This window comes from Micropterus dolomieu, linkage group LG21 (genome assembly GCF_021292245.1).
Source record: "Micropterus dolomieu isolate WLL.071019.BEF.003 ecotype Adirondacks linkage group LG21, ASM2129224v1, whole genome shotgun sequence".
Classification (NCBI taxonomy): domain Eukaryota; kingdom Metazoa; phylum Chordata; class Actinopteri; order Centrarchiformes; family Centrarchidae; genus Micropterus; species Micropterus dolomieu.
Genome location: NC_060170.1, coordinates 20,631,800 through 20,653,581, shown reverse-complemented (window position 1 = coordinate 20,653,581; position 21,782 = coordinate 20,631,800). Strand labels below are relative to the sequence as shown.

The 21,782-nt window shown below is 40.6% G+C and overlaps 2 protein-coding genes across 9 annotated transcripts in view; one reads left to right on the top strand and one right to left on the bottom strand.

Moving 5' to 3' along the window:
• Nucleotides 1-553: 553 nt before the first annotated feature.
• LOC123959821 (probable gluconokinase) lies at nucleotides 554-4,633 on the bottom strand. 5 transcript variants are annotated; one of them, XM_046034118.1, is made up of 6 exons: nucleotides 4,310-4,633; nucleotides 4,098-4,175; nucleotides 3,388-3,418; nucleotides 3,208-3,294; nucleotides 1,971-2,014; nucleotides 554-1,375 (listed from the first exon to the last, which is right to left on the bottom strand). In XM_046034118.1, exons 2-6 carry the CDS (start codon nucleotides 4,133-4,135, stop codon nucleotides 1,006-1,008), a joined length of 570 nt encoding a protein of 189 aa, XP_045890074.1. In that variant the 5' UTR covers nucleotides 4,136-4,175; nucleotides 4,310-4,633; the 3' UTR covers nucleotides 554-1,005. The 5 variants fall into 5 exon arrangements, with proteins under 5 accessions (XP_045890074.1, XP_045890075.1, XP_045890076.1 ...); XM_046034119.1 differs by having other exon boundaries at nucleotides 4,098-4,171; XM_046034120.1 differs by having other exon boundaries at nucleotides 4,488-4,627.
• Nucleotides 4,634-4,911: 278 nt separating this feature from the next.
• Nucleotides 4,912-21,782, top strand: part of frmd3 (FERM domain containing 3) — a 61,509-nt gene continuing 44,638 nt past the window's right edge. For 3 of the 4 annotated variants that reach the window (XM_046034114.1, XM_046034115.1, XM_046034113.1), the window contains exon 1: nucleotides 4,912-5,636. In XM_046034114.1, coding sequence (XP_045890070.1) covers nucleotides 5,532-5,636 — 105 coding nt within the window. In that variant the 5' untranslated portion in view covers nucleotides 4,912-5,531. Of the gene's footprint in view, nucleotides 5,637-19,428; nucleotides 19,505-21,782 lie in introns of those variants that run through there. The other variant, XM_046034116.1, reaches the window with a different exon arrangement.

The window sequence follows — 21,782 nt, the reverse complement described above, 5'->3', positions numbered from 1 at the left end:
AAACTATACACATTTAAAAGTTTACTCTTCAGGGATTAATAAAAGCTTTATTTTCTGAAATACTAATGGGTTTCCTATATCGCTGAAACAATTAGTTTATCAACAGAAAATTAATAGGCATCTATTTTGATAATCCATTAATCATTTGTCATTTTAAAAGCAATACTTAGCTAGCAACCCCTAGTTCCAGCATCCCATTTCTGTTTAATTTGATTGTGAACTAAATATTTTTTAGTTTTGGACTGTGACAGACAATTCAAAAATGAATGGAAAAGTTGCGCACTCATAACTTTGATACATTAAGATTAACTGTACAAATAAAGCAGTGGCCAGACACTTTACCATTGTCATATTTTATAGACCAAAGGATTAATCAATAAATTGAGTAAGGTAAGTTAATAATATGTAAGTTAAGTAAATAATTGGCATATTAATAGTTAATGAAATGAATGAAGATAGTTGCAACCATAGCTCCCGGTGTTGTGGTAATGTCTGCATGTGATGCAAACATAAAATAAAATTAAAAACAATATTAAACTCAGGCTTCCAAAACTTCAGATATAAAATGTCTAACCTAAATTTTATTTCACAAAAAAACAACTTTTTGGTCACAATTCAAACCTTTGCACTATCCAACACTCACAGCTTATATTGAAATGGCTCTTGGGCTCTGAAATGTTTTCAGCTAAACAGCAGCAGTTTTTTTTAGAATCACAAATGCACCACAAGATCATACAGATTATCTTCTTCATTATGTACTGAAGGTGAAAAGTCACCAAAGAACATCACACTGAATAAGTGAAAACTTTGTCTGGCTGGTGGTGCTAGAGGAAGAGGATCACAGAAGTCAAGAGAATTCACGTAGGGACCATCTTCCAGCAATCCTTATAGTTGTTGAGCAGTGGTGGACTATCCCCAGAGCCACGCTATTAGCATGGCTAAAAACTGAACACACTTGAGAACATGAAGATGATGATGAAGATCTCTTTTGACCTGCTGCGGTGGTTAAGGCATTGGTGATGACTTGAGGCTGGTGATGTGCTTCTCGACCTCCGTGGCCATATCAGGGATGCTCCTCCTGATGTCCAGTGGCAACACATTCTCCTCATCCGACGGAGGCTCTAAAACATCAAACTGGGAACGCAGCAGGTCTTCTTTCATGTAATGTCCCCTCCGGGCCACCATCCTCTGGTGAATGAGATCGTAGTTGCCATGCAGAAAGAGAAAAAAGACATCAGGGCTGGTGGGAGGCAGGAATTCTTGGTCTGGAAGGGAAGAGGGTGCGATGGCTTTGGAGCCATAGAGCAGGATCTGTCTGTACAGGCGCTTCAGGGCGGAGCACACCACGAGAGCATCACAGCCTGAACACCTTACTCTGGGATGATTAGACACACAAATATACACATAGTTAGTAAGAGCAGGAAAGAATTAGTCATAACTGCTGAGCTCTCCACTGAAATGTTGTATGGATGACAAGGAAGATGTTAAAAACAGTGGGGAAACAAACTTAAAGTGAGCTCTGGTCACAAACAGCTGAGGAGAAGAGAGAAGACGGTATATGAGGACAAACTAATAGAGAAAAATGTGTGTAACTGAGTGTGGAAGAGTTACGGAAAAAAGTCTTTGATGTTGTCGTTTTAAGAAAGAGATGGCATACGTTTCAGTTCTCCCTCACCTCTTCTCTATACCCTCACTCACTTAATCTGTCTCTACTCTCCCCAACTCCCTCTCCTCGTTTTCTGGTTTTCATCTCAATTTTCAGAACCATCTTTGATATTTTTGATCTTTTTTTTCCCGACAATTTCACGGTCGCATTTCCTTACCTCGCTGCTCCGCTCTTCAGCTCACCCTCTAAACCCATCATCTTCTCCATTTCTGTCGTTATAAAAAGTATGTTGTGTTTTCTTTGCTAAATGTTCATGTGAGTGTGCATAATAACCTGTGTGTATGAAAGGTTTGTTTATGCTTACCTCTCAATGACTTCATGTAGTTTGAGAAGCCAAGGCAATCTGTCCTGAAGAGACAAACAACAACATAACAACTGGTTAAATTTTTGTTAAATAGCCTGTTGTAGATTTATTTTATGGTTATCTACGGACAACTGAGGGAAATATCTGGCTCTTTAGTTACTTAATGCTCCACTATGTTCATGAGAACAGTGTCTGTCTGCAATGGTGAAGCTCCTCTAAAATTGCTCCTCTAAAATTAAAAATACAACATTCAGATACGAAATAGCTGCACTACACTCATAGTCGCAGTGAGCATAATGCAGCAGAAGCTGTTGAGAAGGAAGTGTTCATAGTGGATACGATTATTCCAAGTCAGAGCTCAAAACTGCCAACAATTTCTGTTTAATGGACTCAACTAAAAAGAGTCTTTTAAAGAACCAATCAGGGAATTAAACAGAGGTCAGGCAACAGATCTTTGATCACACTGCAGTCAGAAATAGAATCAATCCTAATTTGGTTACATCTGAACTGGAGTCCCATTTTTCCCCACACTGCAATGCTTTTAATATGAAGCGCTGAACTGGAATGAGAGGAATCACATGTCCTGTCTGGTTATGCCAACCTCAACCTGCCTGGCAAGAAAGGCACATTTTCTTTTGCCACAGCCTGACAGTAATCCCAAATGTACATTTCTGCCTCTCTTCATCATTCATTCTCAAACTGCCAACCGCTGAGTGTTTTTTTAAATATGCCAAAGCATTGGACAGAGCAGGTCCCTGGGGGATTCTCCCCGTCGTTCAAAGCAGATTTCTGAGTGGGAGGTTATCAAGAGCCACCAAACACCGCTACCAGCAAACTGCAGCTAAATGTTGGCAGGGATTTATTCTCCCTGTAAGCATGTAAACTCGACTTTGGCAGGTAGCCAGACAATTATTTGGAGGTCTCCCTTCATTTTAAAAGTCAGCACAGACAGGGAAAAGATAAATGTTGAAAAAAAAAAAAAGGGGGAGAAATCCCTCAACTGAATTTTAGGACTGTGGGCTGTGATGAAGAGCTCAGTTTCCCTCCCTGCTGCTTTCACTGTTGGCTCCGTCTGCTCTAGTGAAGCTTCCTCCGGCTACTTGTTGAGTTTTCTGTGGCTGCAAGTCTGAGACAATGATTTACTCATGACAGGAGTGAAATGGTTCACTCCATAAATTAGATTCAATTTGAGCTGACAATACAACTCCAGCAGGGACACACACACACCTGGGCTTACCTGGTCTGTGAGTGGTTCACCACGAGCCATTTTCTCAATGTTCTCCTTTGGGTGGAAGTTATCCCCTTCATGCAGGGGCCAGCCCAGCTGATAAGTGGAAGAACACACATGCACACACATAAGTGTTGGGTCATGCTAAAAAAATCGTGGGGAGGAGGGGGAGGGGGGTGTCCCAATTACCTTTTCTGATAGGAAGGCCCCTAACGTGCTTCTGTATAAGAAATGGAGCAAGACAGAATTAATTCAGTGCAACAATAATGTGTTACTGTGACATCATGTACTTTAGAGCAACTATATTGATGATCAAGGAATAATTTAACATGACATTTGACATGACCATTTGTCACTATTTCCAAACATTTCATAGACAGAATAATTAATCAATTATTCGAGAAAGAAATCGGCTGATTTTATGATAATTTAAATAATAGTTAGTTGCTGCTGTACAGTGGTATTTTGATTGGCTTACAGTTTTCCTCAGTGACCTTGTCACAGATATCCACATCTTTTATCCCTTCGCCAATCAGACTTCTAAACTCCCTGTAGGATCCATATGGGGTTTCAAATGTGCACATACTAGCTAGCTGTATGTTGTGCATGTTGTGTGTTTTGCTTTCTGTACTTTTGCAAACATGCTGCTTTTAACTAATTGCCCCTAGTGGGTTAATAAAGTTTTTGAACTGAGATATCAGTGTGCTGTAACCAATTATGTAATGGTACATTATTATGTAAATAAATAGGCTACCTAATTTATTTTCTCCAAAGCATTTACGCATAATTTTCCTCATGTGACTCAACAAACCTAAATATGTTGGTTATGCTCTACTCCAGTGTGCTTTTGTGAGATGCCACGGCTTCTGTAAATAAACATACAGGCAGTATAGACATACTTTCCACAGCCTGAGACTCCCATTATGATGTAGATCATCCTGCCTGTGGATCCTCAGACACCTGAAGGAAGGTCCTGTCTTGACATGGATTTAAGAAGTGAAATCCCTTTATGACTGCTGGCATAAACTTGTCTGCATAGTCAACAAGGCTTACATATGTGAACCATGGAAATATGTAGCAATAACATCAGTGCTAATCTGATGTAACCTACCCTTACAACTTCCGCAGCTGCTGGGATCTTAACTTACTCATACAGTCGTTTCTTACCCCGCACATGTGTAGCATACTGTCACTAAGCATATTAGTAGTTCTGATTTGTAACGTTAAAACTCTTCATCCTTTTTCAGAGGCTTACTAAGACAATAAGAAATTAAATACTATGGTTTTACCTAAACAAAACTCATTTTACAGGTAAAAACGATGCAACCACACGAAACGCCACCCAAAAAGCTGTGTTGTTCCAAAGAGGCGATATAATAAAACACCACGAGCGCAGTATCTCCTACTTGAATTACTTATTTGCTCGTACCATGGCCGGAAGTTGTTTTGCTGCAAGTACGCGATGACGATCGAAGCACGTCGGCTACGTCTTAAAGAGACAGCACTCTATTCTGCAACACGTTTAGCTTACGTTGCAGCTAAATTGTTTTTGACGTCATAATTTATTAAAATAAAATAATCCCGCAGTTAAAATGAGTTTAGCCCATAGCTGACGTGTTTTTGATGACAGAGTTTATCACGTTACGAAATTATGTGTAACAATATGGTTTATTTTTATCTCAATCAGACATTTTGACACATTCCATGCTGATGCATGTTTAAAGGCATTATAGGCGCCTGGGGATCTGTATGCCTATATTTTAGCATAATTATAAAAAACACCTCAAAAACGTGGAAGGACATAGCACATATAATGAGTGTGTGAATAGCCTATAAATGTTTTTCCCTCTGTTTTATAAAAATATGAAAGCATAGCTAAAGACTTTATCCAAAACTCAACAGGACTGGTAAATCTGACACCACACACGTGGGATCATAATTGCAGTGTGGAGATTCATGCTGAAATTTGGAACGGGTTGGAAGGTGGGTGAGCAATCCAGAGACAGACAGGGAGAGAGAGAGGGAGGGAAGAAGAGAGGGGGGGGGGGGCTATTTCCCTCCTGTAGCTTCATCATTGGGCAGGCAGGAGACGGATGCAGGCTCTCCTCCCTCCCGCTCTGTTGCATCCATCCATTCTCTTATCCAGCCATCCATCCATCTGTCCATCCACTCATTCATTCCCAAGGGCGTCAGAGGGGTGACTAGCCCAGACTGAAAGGAGCATACATGCATGAGTGTGTCTGCGTGAGTCCTCCGTGTATGTACGTGTGCGTCTCGTCTGGTCTTCCCGCGGATCCGCTGACATGAGGAGCTGAAACAGAACCGACAGGAGGATGAAAATGCTCCGGTTTCGCAGCCCCAGCATCCGCTCCTTGGACCAGGAGGTCCTCTGCACGATCCGGTTACTGGACGACTCCGAGATCTCCTGCAGCATCCAGGTAGACGAAAGCCTCATCCACCTCATGTATTGTCCTCTGTGATCATTGCAAACATCACGTGGATGCAGCAGAATCATTTCCTTTAATTTTCACAGAGGCTTATACAGGTGAATTAAAACTATAGGCTAATCTCGATTTATTGTTTATTATTATTCTGATCATTTCGTCAAATTTGTACAACAAAGACCATTTGAACGTGTGGTTATTCTAGTTTCCATGCTGCTGTGATTTAGCCTACTGGAGAGGCTCCATACCATATAATGCCTATTTAATGAGATTAAAAAAACAAAAAAGGAATAGCCAATAAATAGTGATCTGTGCACATGTGTGTGTTGGGATCCAAGCAAGATGTGACCCATGTATGGAGAGAAGTTAGGATGAAGTTTGGTGGTTCACAGAAGAGGAAATGATGGAGCTCCATGGGTGTGGTGGTGATGATAGTGATGATGATGAGGACAGAGAGGACTGCTGTTTGGGTTATTGATCAGTCATGTGGAGCTTGTGTGTGTGTGTGTGTGTGTGTGTGTGTGTGTGTGTGTGTGTGTGTGTGTGTGTGTGTGTAGATAGAGAGAGGTAGACAGTTGTGCTTACTTGCGTTGACTGCCTGTAGATGATGCGTGTTGTTTTCACCCAACCGGCTTCAAGTGGAAATGCCAAGAAAGTCAGTCCTGTAGCACTCAGCTGATAAGCAGCTGTAGTATCAAACTAAAAGGCTAAAAGCTATTCTTACACATTCTTCAAAAGTAGACACATTGGAAAAAGTGTTTTTATGGGAAGTCAAGGATTTACTCAAAAACAAAACCTCATTTTCTAAAATCAGAGCCTTCACTTGGATTTATCAGGTTCAAATCTAACAGCCATTGGAGTCTGAGAACAGAAGAGATCTAGTGCTAATATACAATTGTTTCTTTATTTCAAAATGACTGAGGTAGTCACAGTACCTGTACCTTTTTATTTAAGAGTAACTACACCCAAGCCACAAGCAGGAGGAGGTATTTCTGGGATGTTTGCGTGTACACAAGCAACTGTACTAAAATGTTATCAGCAAAAAAGTTATATCTACTCAGGATAAAAGCAGATTGATTTTGAAAGATCATGATCTGCCATCTGCTGCCATCTCATGTCATTGGAATCAGACTTTGAGCAAAAGAGCTGATCTGTGAGTTACAGCCTACAGCTTAATATTTGGTGTTCCTTCCTCCACCATTCATGCCCTTTTGGCTCCACAACTGCAGCTCTGAACTGTGGTTGGAAGGCCTCATAATTATTAATGTGCAAAGAAAATATTTTAATATAATATGCTAAACAGCATAGAAACACTAATACTGTAAATTATATTCTACTACATCTTCAGCAAACAACTCCTTCAAAGCAGCACCAGCTTGTTGGCAACCCAGTGAGTTGAACAGAGTTGAGAGCGCAGTGAGTGAACGCAGCTCCGAGCAGCACCACACCTCATCCTGAGACGCCTTCAGAAGAAGTTGTCAGCTGCCTCGGCACTGTTGTCTGACCCAGAAAGAACGAAAACACTCGCTGCATGTGAAACTAACTGTCTCACTGGTCTTCTACATGTACCCAATCAATGATTTACAAAATACCATAAAGTGCGCTGAGAGAGAAGGAGGGAGAGAGGCAGAGCAAGGCCAGATCTGTTTCTTTGTGTTGCACATGCATGTATACCTGCGTGCTTGTGTCTTTGAGAGCACAAAAGTGTGTTAAAGTGCGTGTACACGTCAGAGAACATTAAAGTGTGGCTTTTCAGGTCCAAGACTGTGAAAGTGTGTATGTGTTTTTAGCTGTGTATCTGTGCTCGATAAGGAAATGGACATTTATATTTCTAGCTGACTGCATTTTTCCAGCTCTTTCTTTAATGGCTTTGTGTTCCGGTGCTGAGTTGCTCCTTCCTACATATTTCATGACATCCTGTGCTCCTCATGCTAACAACAGCACTTCTACTCTTTTCACTGTAGGAAGACTTACATCTTCCATCCATCTTACTATATCTGCTTTTTTCCCCCTGTGCATTGTCATTGTTCTTCTCCTTATAATTTTGATCGTTCTGCTACTCTGCAGACTACTACTTTGTTCTGCACATGTAGGTCAGGATGAGATGCCAAAGACAGCACTAGAGTAAATGCCATCATAGAAACTGAGTGATAAAGTTGTTCTCAAATTGTGCTTCTGAGCAAATGTGTCACAACTGAATAGCTGCTTAATGTGAGTCAGGCGTCAGGTCTTGACTTTGCATAAAACATGGGTGCATTAGCCAGGTTCCTGTGGGGCACAATGTTTGGCGCTGCATGGATTATTCTGATTAAGTGAAGACTTCAATTCAGACAATTTTGCCTAAAAAAAGTTATTAATATTTATGACTGGAATGATTGATATCATTGCTTAACAAGGCAATTCAAACTGATGTGCATTAGACATAAAAGGCATCATGACCAGATATAAACACAAGATTATTCAAGGAGACACAAAGAAATAGAAGATGAAAAGCTAAAATTGAATAAAATGCAACATATGAGTGATTTATCCCAAATTAAGTTTGAGTTTGTTCCAGGAGACATTTTTACAGTAGAGAATCAACGCTGGTGAAGTGATAGGTCATAGTTGTTTTAAATGTTACGGTACTATGGTAAGATTTTAAACACACAGTGAGGAGCAGACCGCACAACTCCTCTCCAGCACAGTATGCTTCATCCATCATCAGCGTTTTCTGCAATCTTAACATAGTCAGGGGTGTAGTATCTGAGTTTCCTTATATCTTCTGATCAGTCAGCAAACTGTCATAGATACCAAATATACAAAACAATATTATCAACATCCTTTTCTTCAAAATTACTATTTACAAAATATCATTACTCTTATTTGAAACAACAATTGCAAGAGAAATATAAATTACCATAAATACATAACATATAATAGCATAATTCACTTTTCAGAATATTATTTAGTAAATACAGTGTTTCTCCTAATGCATCCATTTCCAAACAAATTCTTCATTCTTTCAACCAAAACCTTTAAAGATGCAAAAAAAAGTAGTTTAAAAAGTAAAAAAATAATGCTATGATCTATATTACTGTAATATCAAGAGGAGGAAAAAGGGTCCTATCAACCTATTGTTCTGGTTAATAAAATGTGTTGGAGTATATACCAATATGTACCAGTGGTTCCGATGCGAGCCCACCTGCTAGTATGCCAGCCACTGATATATACGCATTTCGATGGATTAACCTTGTTTTTCACAATATTTCAGGTTCTGGGTCACGAGACATGATGACAGCAAAGCATAATTATTATTATTAGCTTGACAGCAAAATATACAGCAGGTAGAGAGGGTGTGTGGCTGTGTGTGTGTTTTGGATGTGTCTACAGCCCGGGGTGCTGAACGTGTGCAGCCTCTCATGTTCAGCGTTAATGTTAAAGTCAGACCGGCTGCAGGAGAGCCTCATCAAAATCAAAACACAGTGACCTCCTCTGCTTTCAGCGCTTCTCCCCTTTTTTCTTCTCATTCCCCCCATCTGTCCTTCTCCTCGGTACCTCTCTCCCATCTTCTCCGAGCTCTCCTGTGTTTCACCCCACTTATTCTCTGCTCTACTTCCAGCCTCATATTTACTCCTCTGACCACCTTTTCTCACTTTCTATTTTTACATCTCTCATCTGTATCTTCTTCCACCCTCCCTCCTCTCTATCACCCTCTTTCTCTCCCTCCTCCTTCTCTGTGACACATCATGTATAATTAAGGGAGATCACTGTTCTTATGAGGCCAACATCAGTCAACTGTCAGCGATGCGCCACACCAGTGTGTGTATATGTGCACATATGTGTGTGTGTGTTTGGAGGATGAGGTAACTTGCATGAAAGATTTAAAATGAGCCACTGAGCCAAAGTTCTGCTATTACGCACATTAATTCACCGTACTTAGCGAGAAATTACTGCATGGCACTGAAATAGCTTGCGGGAACTTGAACTTTTGAAAGCTTGAAATATATCCTGCTCATTGCTCTGTTTCTATTCTTGTGGGAGTCACCTTATCAATACATGACAAGTACGGTCTATTTAAAGATGCATATGGATGCAGGTATTGTTTTTCACTGCATCTGCCTTTTTGTAGTCAAGGAGAGGTGTGTGTGTAGCTGAGGTGGTGCTGGCCTTTTATTTACTAGCTTTTCTTGTGGCTGGCTGTGTGCGTGCGTGTGTGTGTGCGTATGTATGTCTATTAGCGATGCTGAGGCAGTGCAATTGTTTCGGCTGGTAGGCATTCTTTGGAACAAGTTATAAATAGCATCGTTTTTCTATTCTTAACCCGTTTGCCGGCGCCTCTTTGAGGCTCCTCCGAAGATGACTAAAGAAAAATAATCCTTTTTCTGACTTGTGCTCAAAACTGCGAGATGAGACGGCAGGATAGAAGGGAGGGAGGGAAACATCAAAAGAAACGAGCGAGGGGGAAAAGAGAGGGAGATGGTTGATAAGACAAAATATAGGATGACATGGTTGGTCACATTTCATGAGCCGTGAGGATGACGGCAGCAAATCAACAGGGTGTAGGAAGGAGTAGGAGAGGAAATGAGGTGGAGCGGCTATGGGAAAAACAGATTAAGCAGATTAAAACATGAAACAGATTTGAAATGAGACTGGCAGACACGGGCACATTTAAAAAAAGTAAGACATGGTGGCGAAAAAGAGGGAAGGGTAATTCAGGAAAGGGGGGAGTGTGAAAACTGGCTAAACGTAGAAGCAACAGCAAGAGGTAGAAAGACTAAGGTAGGTCAGAGGTCATACACGGAGCTGATTGATATTCATTGTCTTGCTCAAGGACAAGTCAGCACCAGATTATCCCCTTTAAAGGATGGACTCCTTACTCACTGTTACCATGAAGAGTGATAACCACTGCACACATATTTACATGCAACAAAAACAAATTTAGTGGGCCTAGTTTCATTGTTCAGCTCATTGTTAAGCATATCTGAATTTATTTACAACAGAGAACACATTGTCATTTTGTTAGAATGACATTTGAAATCATTTCTATGTGAGTCGAGAGGTTTGCATTTACTCCCCTCACTTCATCACACAGCTATTTTCAGGTTAAGTTCACCTCTTTTTGGAAACATAGTTTGGAAACTAATGTCTAATGTCTAACTATATTAAACAAGCTAAGAAATGACCATGCAGTAAAAGGATAGGAACAGAGGGTACAATCTGTAATTGTTTCCTTAGGTCTCAGTTTATAGAAGCCCTTTTTTGCATTTGCAATAGTTTCATAAATCAATAAATTGTTATGTCTTTGCAGTGGAGTAATGTGCATCACAACATCTAGAACATATGGTTGGAGACACTGTCCATACTCTAATATTACGAATTGTTATTCAGAGTATTGGGTTGCTTCTGTCATGGTTTCTGCCGATAAAGTCTGTTCAAAACAGCCAAGCCAGCATACGGAAAGTAACATGTTTCACAAAATTACGTTCAATTCAATTTACTTTATTCAGTATCATTACTTCCTTCCAGGGAGTCCTGGGTTAATATATTAAAAACAACAATAAAACAATTAAAACATATCAAACTGTAACATGTGACACAGTCATTTTAGTATTTTCATGTGTTGATAGTAACAGTATAAGATGTATTTCTATTTGGTTGCTAGCACAATTGTTTAATTTTGCAAAGGCTGATTAAACTCAAAACAATGTCCACAATGTCTTTGCTGTAGTTCAAATACGTCAACCACATCTGCATTCCTGACTTTATTTAAACAAACAACAACCTAAGTAGATAAAGTGAAGTCTATAGGTGTGTGACACCATCTGTGAAGCTGAATGTTATATAGAGCACAGAGGGTTCTTTGTCTTTGTGTACATTCCTGTAGGATGTACACATAATTGCTGAGAGAGTTGGTGGTAAATGTCTCACAGACTCACATTTGTGCCAAAAACATGCAAATAAGCAAACAAACCTTTAACTCAACTTCAAATTCTCTTTTCTACACACACTGTCTTTTGACCGTCATGGATTGTTTGTGTGTCTGCCACAATATTGTGAACATCCTGCAGTGCAAAGATAAGACCGCCGGTTCAATGCACCAACCAAGTGCACACACTCATAACACCAGCGTTGCGGCTACAATCATGCCGCCATCAGCACACTTTCTCTCCCCTGCCATCCTGTAAGTTAGTGTCCAGCTGTTCACAGAGCGAGAGTAATGAAGCTCCATTATAATAAAAACTGGTCCTGCTGCATATATTGATCATTTATGGCTCTCCCACTAAGCTTATGAGGCTGTGTGGCCAGCCATGAATGCACATGCATGTGATGTGCTTTATATCATGAGTGTTCATTTGTGCATGCCTTTACATGTATGTGAGCATCTCTGAAGTATTGCAGGTGATGATAAGGTAATTGTTTTGTCTCCTTCAACACTGGGACAAGGTCACAGTCACAGTTATGAGTGCTGCTCACAAGGATGTGAAGGAATAGGTTTGATGTGTAAATATTTTAAAGTGGCTATATGTAGTTTTTCAATTAAATCACTTATTAATAAATCTTTTTTTACTTACTTTTGGTCAATGGGCTGTAACCTCACTTAGAAACAAACCCCTATTCTGCTTGTTATGTGAAGGTATCGGGGCTGGATGTAGCTGCATGCATGCTCCCGAGCCTCCCTCCGAATACAGCAACAACACCGCAGCTAACGAAATGCCGGCTCCTAGCACAAAACAAAAAAAAAGTTTTATGTGCTGAAGCCCGTCAGGCCAAACAGAATCAGGTGATGTCGAGTGAAAACACGGTCAACATCAGAAAAGCTGCTTGTTTGCTGGCTAATGCCAACTAGTTGCTAACTTTATCCAGTGCAAAATACTAAAGTTGAAACATTATGGCTTTCTACATTCCATATTACTATCCTGTGTACCATCGGTTTTATGTCAAAGTATTGATTATAGCTTGCGAGAAATGATGTAACAGTACAATGCAAATGTGTAGCGATTTCTTTAATAGCCTATAGTGATGCAGGCAGGGCAGCCAGCTAACGTTAGCACGGATCTACCGCTGTTTGCTTCGTAACGTTCAATTTAGATTTGTTGTGGTTTTACCGACAATACTCAGGTACACACAGCTTCTCCACCGTCTCAGTCGCTGTAACTTATGTGACCCACATAATATACAAAAATGCAACAGAACGGTGCAGGACAACAACACAATGGAAGAACTAACGTTATTCACTACAGTGGTCGAACTGTTACAAAGTGTGGCAACAATCTGATTTATAATATTCAGTCTAGCTCGCTAATCTTTTCGGTATCATACGATACCTTTAGCTGTGCTGACATTGTTGAGCCTCCTGTGAAAGTGTCACAAATAGTTATGTCAGTTACTGAAAAGCAGGCAGGCAAGCTAATGCTGATGGCCTTTCTGTGTGGAGTTTGCATGTTCTCCCCGTGTCCGCGTGGGTTCTCTACGGGTGCTCCGGCTTCCTCCCACCATCCAAAGACATGCAGGCGAGGTTAATTGGTGTCTCTAAGATTGTCCTTAGGTGTGAATGTGTGACTGGTCGTTTGTCTATGTGTGGCCCTGCGATGGACTGGCGATTCGCCCAATGTCAGCTGGGATTGGCTCCAGCCCCCCTGCGACCCTGTAGGCAGGATAAGTGGTTGACGATGGTTGGATGGTAACGTTATCATGCAGCGAGCATGGATCAGTTCAACCTCAAGCTAATAAAAATAATACTGTAGTGTTGCAGTGGGAGTTTACCTGAGTTTCCAGCATGTTGTGTACCTGTCTGCCGGTGAGTCTGTTTATAACCACTTACACACTTGCTCGCTGTGCCGTCTGTAAGGTAATATTACAGAGCCAAAAAGGGGTTTGATTTGATCTGCCTCTGAGCCAGGAACGTGGTAGTAACCATAGATTGTATATGGCAGTAACAGAGCAGCTAGAGGAACATGTCTAAGTGAAAAGCCTCAGCTGGTATGCTGGTGTTTCTGCATTTATTGCGGGATCTCTGTATGAAAGCGGTTGTGTTTTCGACTATGCTCGCTCATGAGTTGGAGCCAATTCAATTATACTCACAGCCTTCTGTTTGAATGTTATCCCATGTAAACAAAAAACCTTGTTGATAGACATCAACATTTACCAAGGAATTTAGTACAGTAGCGCTTTTCAAAACAAACGTTACAAAATGCTTCATAATTTAAAACATAAAAGAGGCAGGATAGTAACAGGCAAAAGAACAACACATAGACTTAAAACAAGAATACAAAAATCAGGCAAAATCGTCAGTTAAGAAGAGCATGGGAATATAAAAGTTGAAATGAAATATTTAACCTGATGAAGAGAGGACAAGTCAGAGGATCACCAAAGTTATTACTGTTCATCCAAAGGGGAACATGTATGGCTCTTCCACCAAGTTTCATGGCAATCCATCCCACAGATTTTATATTTCAGTCTGGACCAAAGGTTGACTGGCCCACATTGCCATCTACAGAGCCATGTGGCTAAAATGTCACTTAAATCGATGGTGGAGTAAATTTTATGGTACGCTGATGATACAGGAAGTAAGACCTTTCGTATGGCAAGTCTGTAGCTCCAGGCAAGAGACCATTATTATGTGGGTCAGTGGTTGAAGAGGGGAAACCCAACACGCTCTGTTATATAGCTCATGAGATCAATACTACTCTGGAGCTGTGTGGGTTTTATTCTGATGTTTCACCTTATGCCTCATCACTTCCGTCAGTTTTCCCTTTCAGGTATAAAATAAAGACAGCCTAGATTTGCTAGTCAAACATTTACTGATAACTGGTGTGATGATGGGAGGCTATTACAGAGAGGGTTGTGGGTGGAGAGCATCTCTTTCCAAAGGTTTCTCTCCTTAATAGAAGTTGGATGCGTTCCATAATTCAGCTCCCCGACTGGAATCTTGTAGACAGTGTAGCGTCAGAGGATTGTTTGTATTTGTGTCCTGCCTCTGTAGTTTACTTTTAAAATTTGTTTTAAGATGTTACTACCCAAGCTTTCCCTACTTTCTTTTTTTCAAGCAGTCTAATCGTTAAAATTGTCAAAAATAGCCTTTTAAAACCAACTGACTTGCTGGTGAGTCATTACAAAGTCATGCTGTGCAGCCAAACATTGTTCAAACCCACATAACTTTATTTTCTAGTAGAGCCCCAAGGTATTTGGCTCAAACATTTGCTGGAATGATGCAGCTATAAGGTCATTGAGTTTTTGGTTTGAATATTTTTCTCGGAGCTGACATCATGTAGCTTCAATAAAAAGCTAGAACAAGCCAATGCACAATATACAGTATATTTATGATTTTGACAGTGTGGAATAAGATGATTTTTCTATGAAGCCACATAAGGGAGGGGAAAAAAGGGAAGACTGGATCTTATGGCAATAGAAAGACAATATGTGTGGGGAATGTGCAGAAAAATGTGTTTCTCCTTAGAAATAGAAAGAGAAGAGGTTTTAAATCAGTTCTTATCTTCTACTTTGATCCTGCAGTGCTTGTCCCACATGTCCAGCACATTGATTTGTCTCTGTTGTAGACTGGTCAAGCCTCTGGATTGATCCATTCATTGGTCCGTGGGGTTGGGTTTTGGGTGGTAAACACAAACTGGGTTTAGAAATATTGACACTGTTAATAACAGGAGGATCATGTTGTCACATATGCACAAAAGCCTGCTTACACACTCATTGTAATTGGCAAATAAATTGGCAAATCAACTGGTGTCTTAAATCTCCATTTCCCTGAAGAGTATAGTGACAACAGAGAAATGCAAAGAATTAGTGTAGCATTTGTCTTAAAGGCAGCCACTAGGCTGTTAAATGTGTTTGTGTGGAGGAAAAGGGGGGCATATCATTATCTTTAAAGTCCCACTGCTCTGTCTCTATGTCTCCTCTTCTTTACTCCCTCCCATGTGGGTGCAGATAAGAAGTGTGTGTTGGTTTCTTCACTCAGGGATCGCAGGAATTTAATACTCTTTCTCCTCACAGCATTTCAGCTCAGCCAATTAGGTACGCCATGTCATGAAATGAATCACGCTGTAGTCGATAAGGAACAGTCATAATTGAGCTGGCATGCATATTAATTAAACAACAAGCCATGTTTAACTGGGCCATGGCACCCAGGGTCCTAGTGCTTGTCTCGTGGTGGTCACAGAGTCACGATCAAAACAAATCAATCATCTGTTTTAAACTGCAACTAATGGGTATGTTATAATGGCTATATATGTGAGTTCTTTGCAATTAATTTTAACATTTAAAAATAGATTATCTCATATTTTAACAGAAAGCCCTGTGATGAACTGGAGACCCCCTCCAGTGTGTACCCCGCCTCTCACCCAATCAGCTGGGATTGGCTCCAGCCCCTCTGCGACCCTGCACAGATAAGCGGTTAGAGATAGTTAGATGGATTTTAACATATACAATCTGTTTATTTTGTAGCATTTTACATATCAGTGGGCAATTGCAGTACTTTGGTTTGATCCAGCTCCAGTTTGTTACTCTTAATGTTATGTCTCATATTATTGCATTTGAGTCACAGCTAAGCATCTGTTTCTCTGAAGGAGAAATCCCTGATGATCTGTGAAAAAAACAGACGGTTGTTGAGCAACATACCACAGTTTACCACAAGTATTTCCATAATCCTCAGAGTTTTCTGTGCATCTTGAAAAATCAAATATTTTGTCAGCTGACTATAAACAAAAAAAGAAAGATTTTAACCAAAGTTGCAAATCTGTTTGCTAATGGTAACTGGAAATAACATAGTGTATGTCCATACTCAATTTTAATTGCCTGAACCAAAAGGTTGAAGTTGGCCATATCAACTTAAAGGTGATGAAATGAAATGTCACTGCCCCCAAGTAGCCAAAACATCAGTTATTGCTGGTTTAAAGATTCTGAAAATAGCTTCAAAAGAGAGCTAAGTCTTGTCCATCCACTGGATGTTCCACTTGAATAGGGATTTGCCAGTCCAGTTATTATGGCATTGTGCACTATGGAGGTCTAAGTTTAACTGATGTTTTTTTGTGAATTTACAATAGATGTAGGAATAAATAATTGATTGTATATGTACTTTTATATTCAGTATGCTGATGGATTTTTTCCTTCTAGTTTTTGTTTTGCTTGGTCTGCGGCTAGCTCTAAGGAAGTTGACTTTATTGCAAAAAAATGGTAGAGGATGGAGAGACACGCTCAAACATACACGTCAAAGTGCGTTAAAGTGTGTCAAAGTGCACTTTGCTTCTGCTAAACTGAATACGCTCCACACTGAGGCTCTATTCAAAGTATGTGTATATGTCTGTGTGTTCAAGCAAGGCAGAGAGAAGAGCACTTTGCCGTCATTAGGTGAGATCATGTAGAGACAGGATGACCGGGTTAATTTTTAATTCCCAGCCTTTGGATATATAAAATATGTATTCAGCCCTTGTTGGACATGACATCGACTCTTTATATCTCTCTGCCTCACTCGTCTTAGTCAATCTTCCAGTCTCCTTTATTCGCTCTTTTTTTAGCTCTGTCTTTGCCTACTCTCTCTCTCAGCCTCTCGGCGTCTTTGGCCCTGGTTCACTCTCTGTCTGGTGTGTTTCTTCTCTCTTGGCATCAGTCCGCCACTCTTCTCCCCACGAGCGTCTGCCCTGAGAAGCAGACGATAGGTGTCTTTTGATGATCTGGCCAGGAACGCCTTGCAGCAAGGCTGTTTTCATTCTGTTTCTTCTATTTTTCTCCTCCCTCCCTCAGTGTGTGTGTGTGTGTGTGTGTGTGCGCGCGCGCGCGTCTATCTGTTTGCTCTTCCGATTTAACAGCTTAGTAACACTGTTGTCACGGATCAGCCGAAAATCCTAAAGAGATGTAGAAAGACAAACACAAACACACACACACACACACACGTTGATGGAGACATGTAGCTTACATAGACAGTTTACCTAACTGCCGATCACAGCTACACCCACAGGGACACAGACTTGAAACACAGATTACACTTGTGTCACAATGATATCACAGTAAACCTGAACCAGCCGATAGGGACATGCTGTCTCATGATCAGAGATCACTGACAGCTGATTGTTGTCACCATGATGTAACAAAGGTCACAGGGGACATTGACCTCACTGTGCTGTTAATGTTTGTGTTAATATGTTAATGTGTGTTAATTGTGTTAATATAGTGTGCGCAGGTTACTTGAAATTCGTAATCATTCATTCATTACACATTGAAAAGGTAATTATATTACTTTACTACTGTTAGTACTCAGCCCATCTCCTCACATGTGCCTTTGAACAACTTCAAATCCTCCACATCCCCATGTCACATATTGTTTTCATGTGTAGAAACAGAAAACAAGACATTATGATTTAACAAGCAGCACATCTACGTTTTGAAAGGATTTACTGACCACCAGCTAGCTTAACTTTAGCCGTGCTGACTGCAGCTCCAAGCTCTAAACAAAACCAGATGATTCCTGAATGTAGGCTTAAAATGGCTAACATTAGCAAACCAGCTACAAAGGCTCAACATTAAAATAAGACAACTTTGGAGTTAGTGGTAGTCGCATTTGTTCTTATCTGCTAAATACTTGCTGCCTCCCCACAACTCCAGCAACATCGCCAAGCTAGCGGACACATTCTGCCCCATGTTTGTCTACTGAACACTGATCAAATTGACATGAAACCTCCATTAACACCTCCGGTAAGACAGCAAACAAGCTGACCAACATATTATAGAAGTAATGTAGCTTTAACTGTAATGTAATTACTGAATTTCAATTTGTAATTGTAAATCGTTACAGAATAAAGTAATCACATTACTGTTACTAAGTAATGCATTACTGCCCACCACTGAAAAAAAACATGACGACATCTTGCTAATATTGTAACTATGCTATCCAGTTTGAGTCTGGCAGTCTAAAGCAAAAATGACAACAACTGGGACTGGGAGGATTAATTAAATATTGATATGATAATGCGTGCTTTAGTGTGTTTGTGTGGTTAGCCTATATATGAACTCATTCTGTGTATTATGTAGATTGTACTTGTTTTATTTTTAATCCTTCTTCATTGTTCTTTGCTTTGACCTGAATCTGTTGGCTGCTTTACAATAGTGTGTCCTACAGTACATGCATTTAGTGAATTGATGTTTGATTGGTGTGTAACACATCTGCTTTGTTGATGCTTATATTGTGGACAGTCAAGCACATAGCCGCGGTGTCGCTGTACACTGTGCTGTTTCTATTTTCACTACTTTCGAGCTGTTGCTGTGACATTTATAATAAAGATCTTGCTTTTATGTGGCTGTTCTGTCAACAGCAACAGTATACTGCAATTACTGCACATAACAGATTGTTTACTGAGAAATGGAGCATGACTCACCAAGAAATGTATTTAAAAGGGTTCCTCACTGTTTACCAAATGCAACATATGCATAGGAATTTATGTTCTGACATACATGCAACAGTCAGCTACTGAACAGGATCAGCTATAGTGTTGATTTCAGAATCATCAACATTCTGCAGTCACAATGCACTTAAACGTAATATGCTGTAGGACTTGTACTTCTAGGTATGTACTATTTGTACAAAATTATTGCACAACTGCCCCAAAAGGAAGATATATTTTTGATCTTTTGTTTCTTCTTTTCTACCATCAGATGTATATTATAATATAATAATAGTCAACACAATGGGCCATGTTTAACGGGCCTATGGAGAGGACAGGAAGTTTAGACGCTGCTGGCAGTGGAAACTGAAAGCTAACATCCTGAAGATCATTGTGATGATGGGGGAGGTGTGAGTTGCACAATAACAGGTCAGAAAGACATGATGACAGGATTTCTGTGAAGGACCAATTGGCTCAAGGAACACTGGCTGAGAGGTGATTGGCCAAATATGGTGATGTATGACTTTGTGTATGAAAGGAACATTGGCAGTGTGGGGGATGCAGAAGTGTCAAAACAAATTAGACTGATAAGAAATAGCAGAAATGTGAAAGAAAAGATCTTCTTGAACTTTCTCCACAGCTCCAGTTTAACTTAAGATGTGGATTTTCTTTTCTGCTATCAAACTGTGTGTTGCTTTAACTGAACAAAGTGTTCTCACACTGTAAACGGACCTGAACATACTGGACATCTGAGGTACAAGGCCTTTAGTTTGACAAACTGCCTGCCGAGACGGGAGTGCTGGAAGTGTCCTTCTGCTACGATCATTCAACTGCACAGTCAGCTGCTGTCCATTACTTAACCTATGGTGCACATCAACTGCAAATGTCTGCACATAGGATTAGCGAACAAAGCTAATGACTTAAGCTAATGTCCTAGGTGATGAAGACCAAAACATACCAACCATTGCTGATGTGGCAGCCACGCCTCTCCCACATTCTCAATCATTTTCAACTCAAAGTAAACTAGAAGAAAGTGAGACAGCAGAAAACGTGAATCACCTTGACCTTAATAAAAATGTCAACAGTTAGGACCGGTGCCTCCTGCAGTTTCAAGTGTGTCTAGGACAAACCAACCATTAAAATACTTTGTTAGTGCAGTTAAATACGTGAAAGAAGTGATCAGTTGTCATTGAGACGTCTGGGGATTTCATCACATACTGACTGATTAGTGATGATTGGCAGTTGGCATTTTTTACTGACAAAATGTGTGTGTGTGTGTGTGTGTGTGTGTGTGTGTGTGTGTGTGTGTGTGTGTGTGTGTGTGTGTGTGTGTTTGTGTGTGTTTATGTGTGTCTCCAGTGGTGAGCAAATCGCAACAAGGGCAAACAGACCTATGTCCTACTGAATCTATCAGCCCTGCTTAACTGAGCACAAAATCCACCTGGGTCAGCAGGTTATCGAGCAGTTACCAGCCACGCGCGCGCGCACACACACGCACACACACACACATGCACACACACAATCGCAAGACTTGAGGGGATCTGTGATGCATATAATATGACAAAATGGCAATCTAAGGAACATTGAGAGCTTTAGTCAATAGGTTTGGAAGGTGAGACGGGAGATGGGGCCAACACAAATGCAGCATTCATGTATACTGTATACAGGTGCTGGTCATATAATTAGAATATCATCAAAAAGTTGATTTATTTCAGTAATTCCATTCAAAAAGTGAAACTTGGATATTATATTCATTCATTACACAGACTGATATCTTTCAAATGTTTATTTCATTTTATTGTGATGATTAAAACTGACAACTAATGAAAATCACAAATTCAGTATCTCCGAAAATTTGAATATTACTAAAGACCAATACAAAAAAAGGATTTTTAGAAATGTTGGCCAACTGAAAAGTATGAACATGAACAGTATGAGCATGTACAGCACTCAATACTTAGTTGGGGCTCCTTTTGCCTGAATTACTGCAGCAATGCGGCGTGGCATGGAGTCGATCAGTCTGTGGCACTGCTCAGGTGTTATGAGAGCCCAGGTTGCTCTGATAGTGGCCTTCAGCTCTTCTGCATTGTTGGGTCTGGTGTATCGCATCTTCCTCATCACAATAGCCCATAGATTTTCTATAGGGTTAAGGTCAGGCGAGTTTGCTGGCCAATTAAGAACAGGGATACCATGGTCCTTAAACCAGGTACTGGTAGCTTTGGCACTGTGTGCAGTTGCCAAGTCCTGTTGGAAAATGAAATCTGCATCTCCATAAAGTTGGTCAGCAGCAGGAAGCATGAAGTGCTCTAAAACTTCCTGGTAGATGGCTGCGTTGACCTTGGATCTCAGAAAACACAGTGGACCAACACCAGCAGATGACATGGCACCCCAAACCATCACTGACTGTGGAAACTTCACACTGGACTTCAAGCAACGTGGATTCTGTGCCTCTCCTCTCTTCCTCCAGACTCTGGGACCTTGATTTCCAAAGGAAATGCAAAATTTACTTTCATCACAGAACATAACTTTGGACAACTAAGCAGCAGTCCAGTCCTTTTTGTCTTTAGCCCAGGCGAGACGCTTCTGACGCTGTGTCTTGTTCAAGAGTGGCTTGACACAAGGAATGCGACAGCTGAAACCCATGTCTTGCATACGTCTGTGCGTGGTGGTTCTTGAAGCACTGACTCCAGCTGCAGTCCACTCTTTGTGAATCTCCCCCACATATTTGAATGGGTTTTGTTTCACAATCCTCTCCAGGGTGCGGTTATCCCTA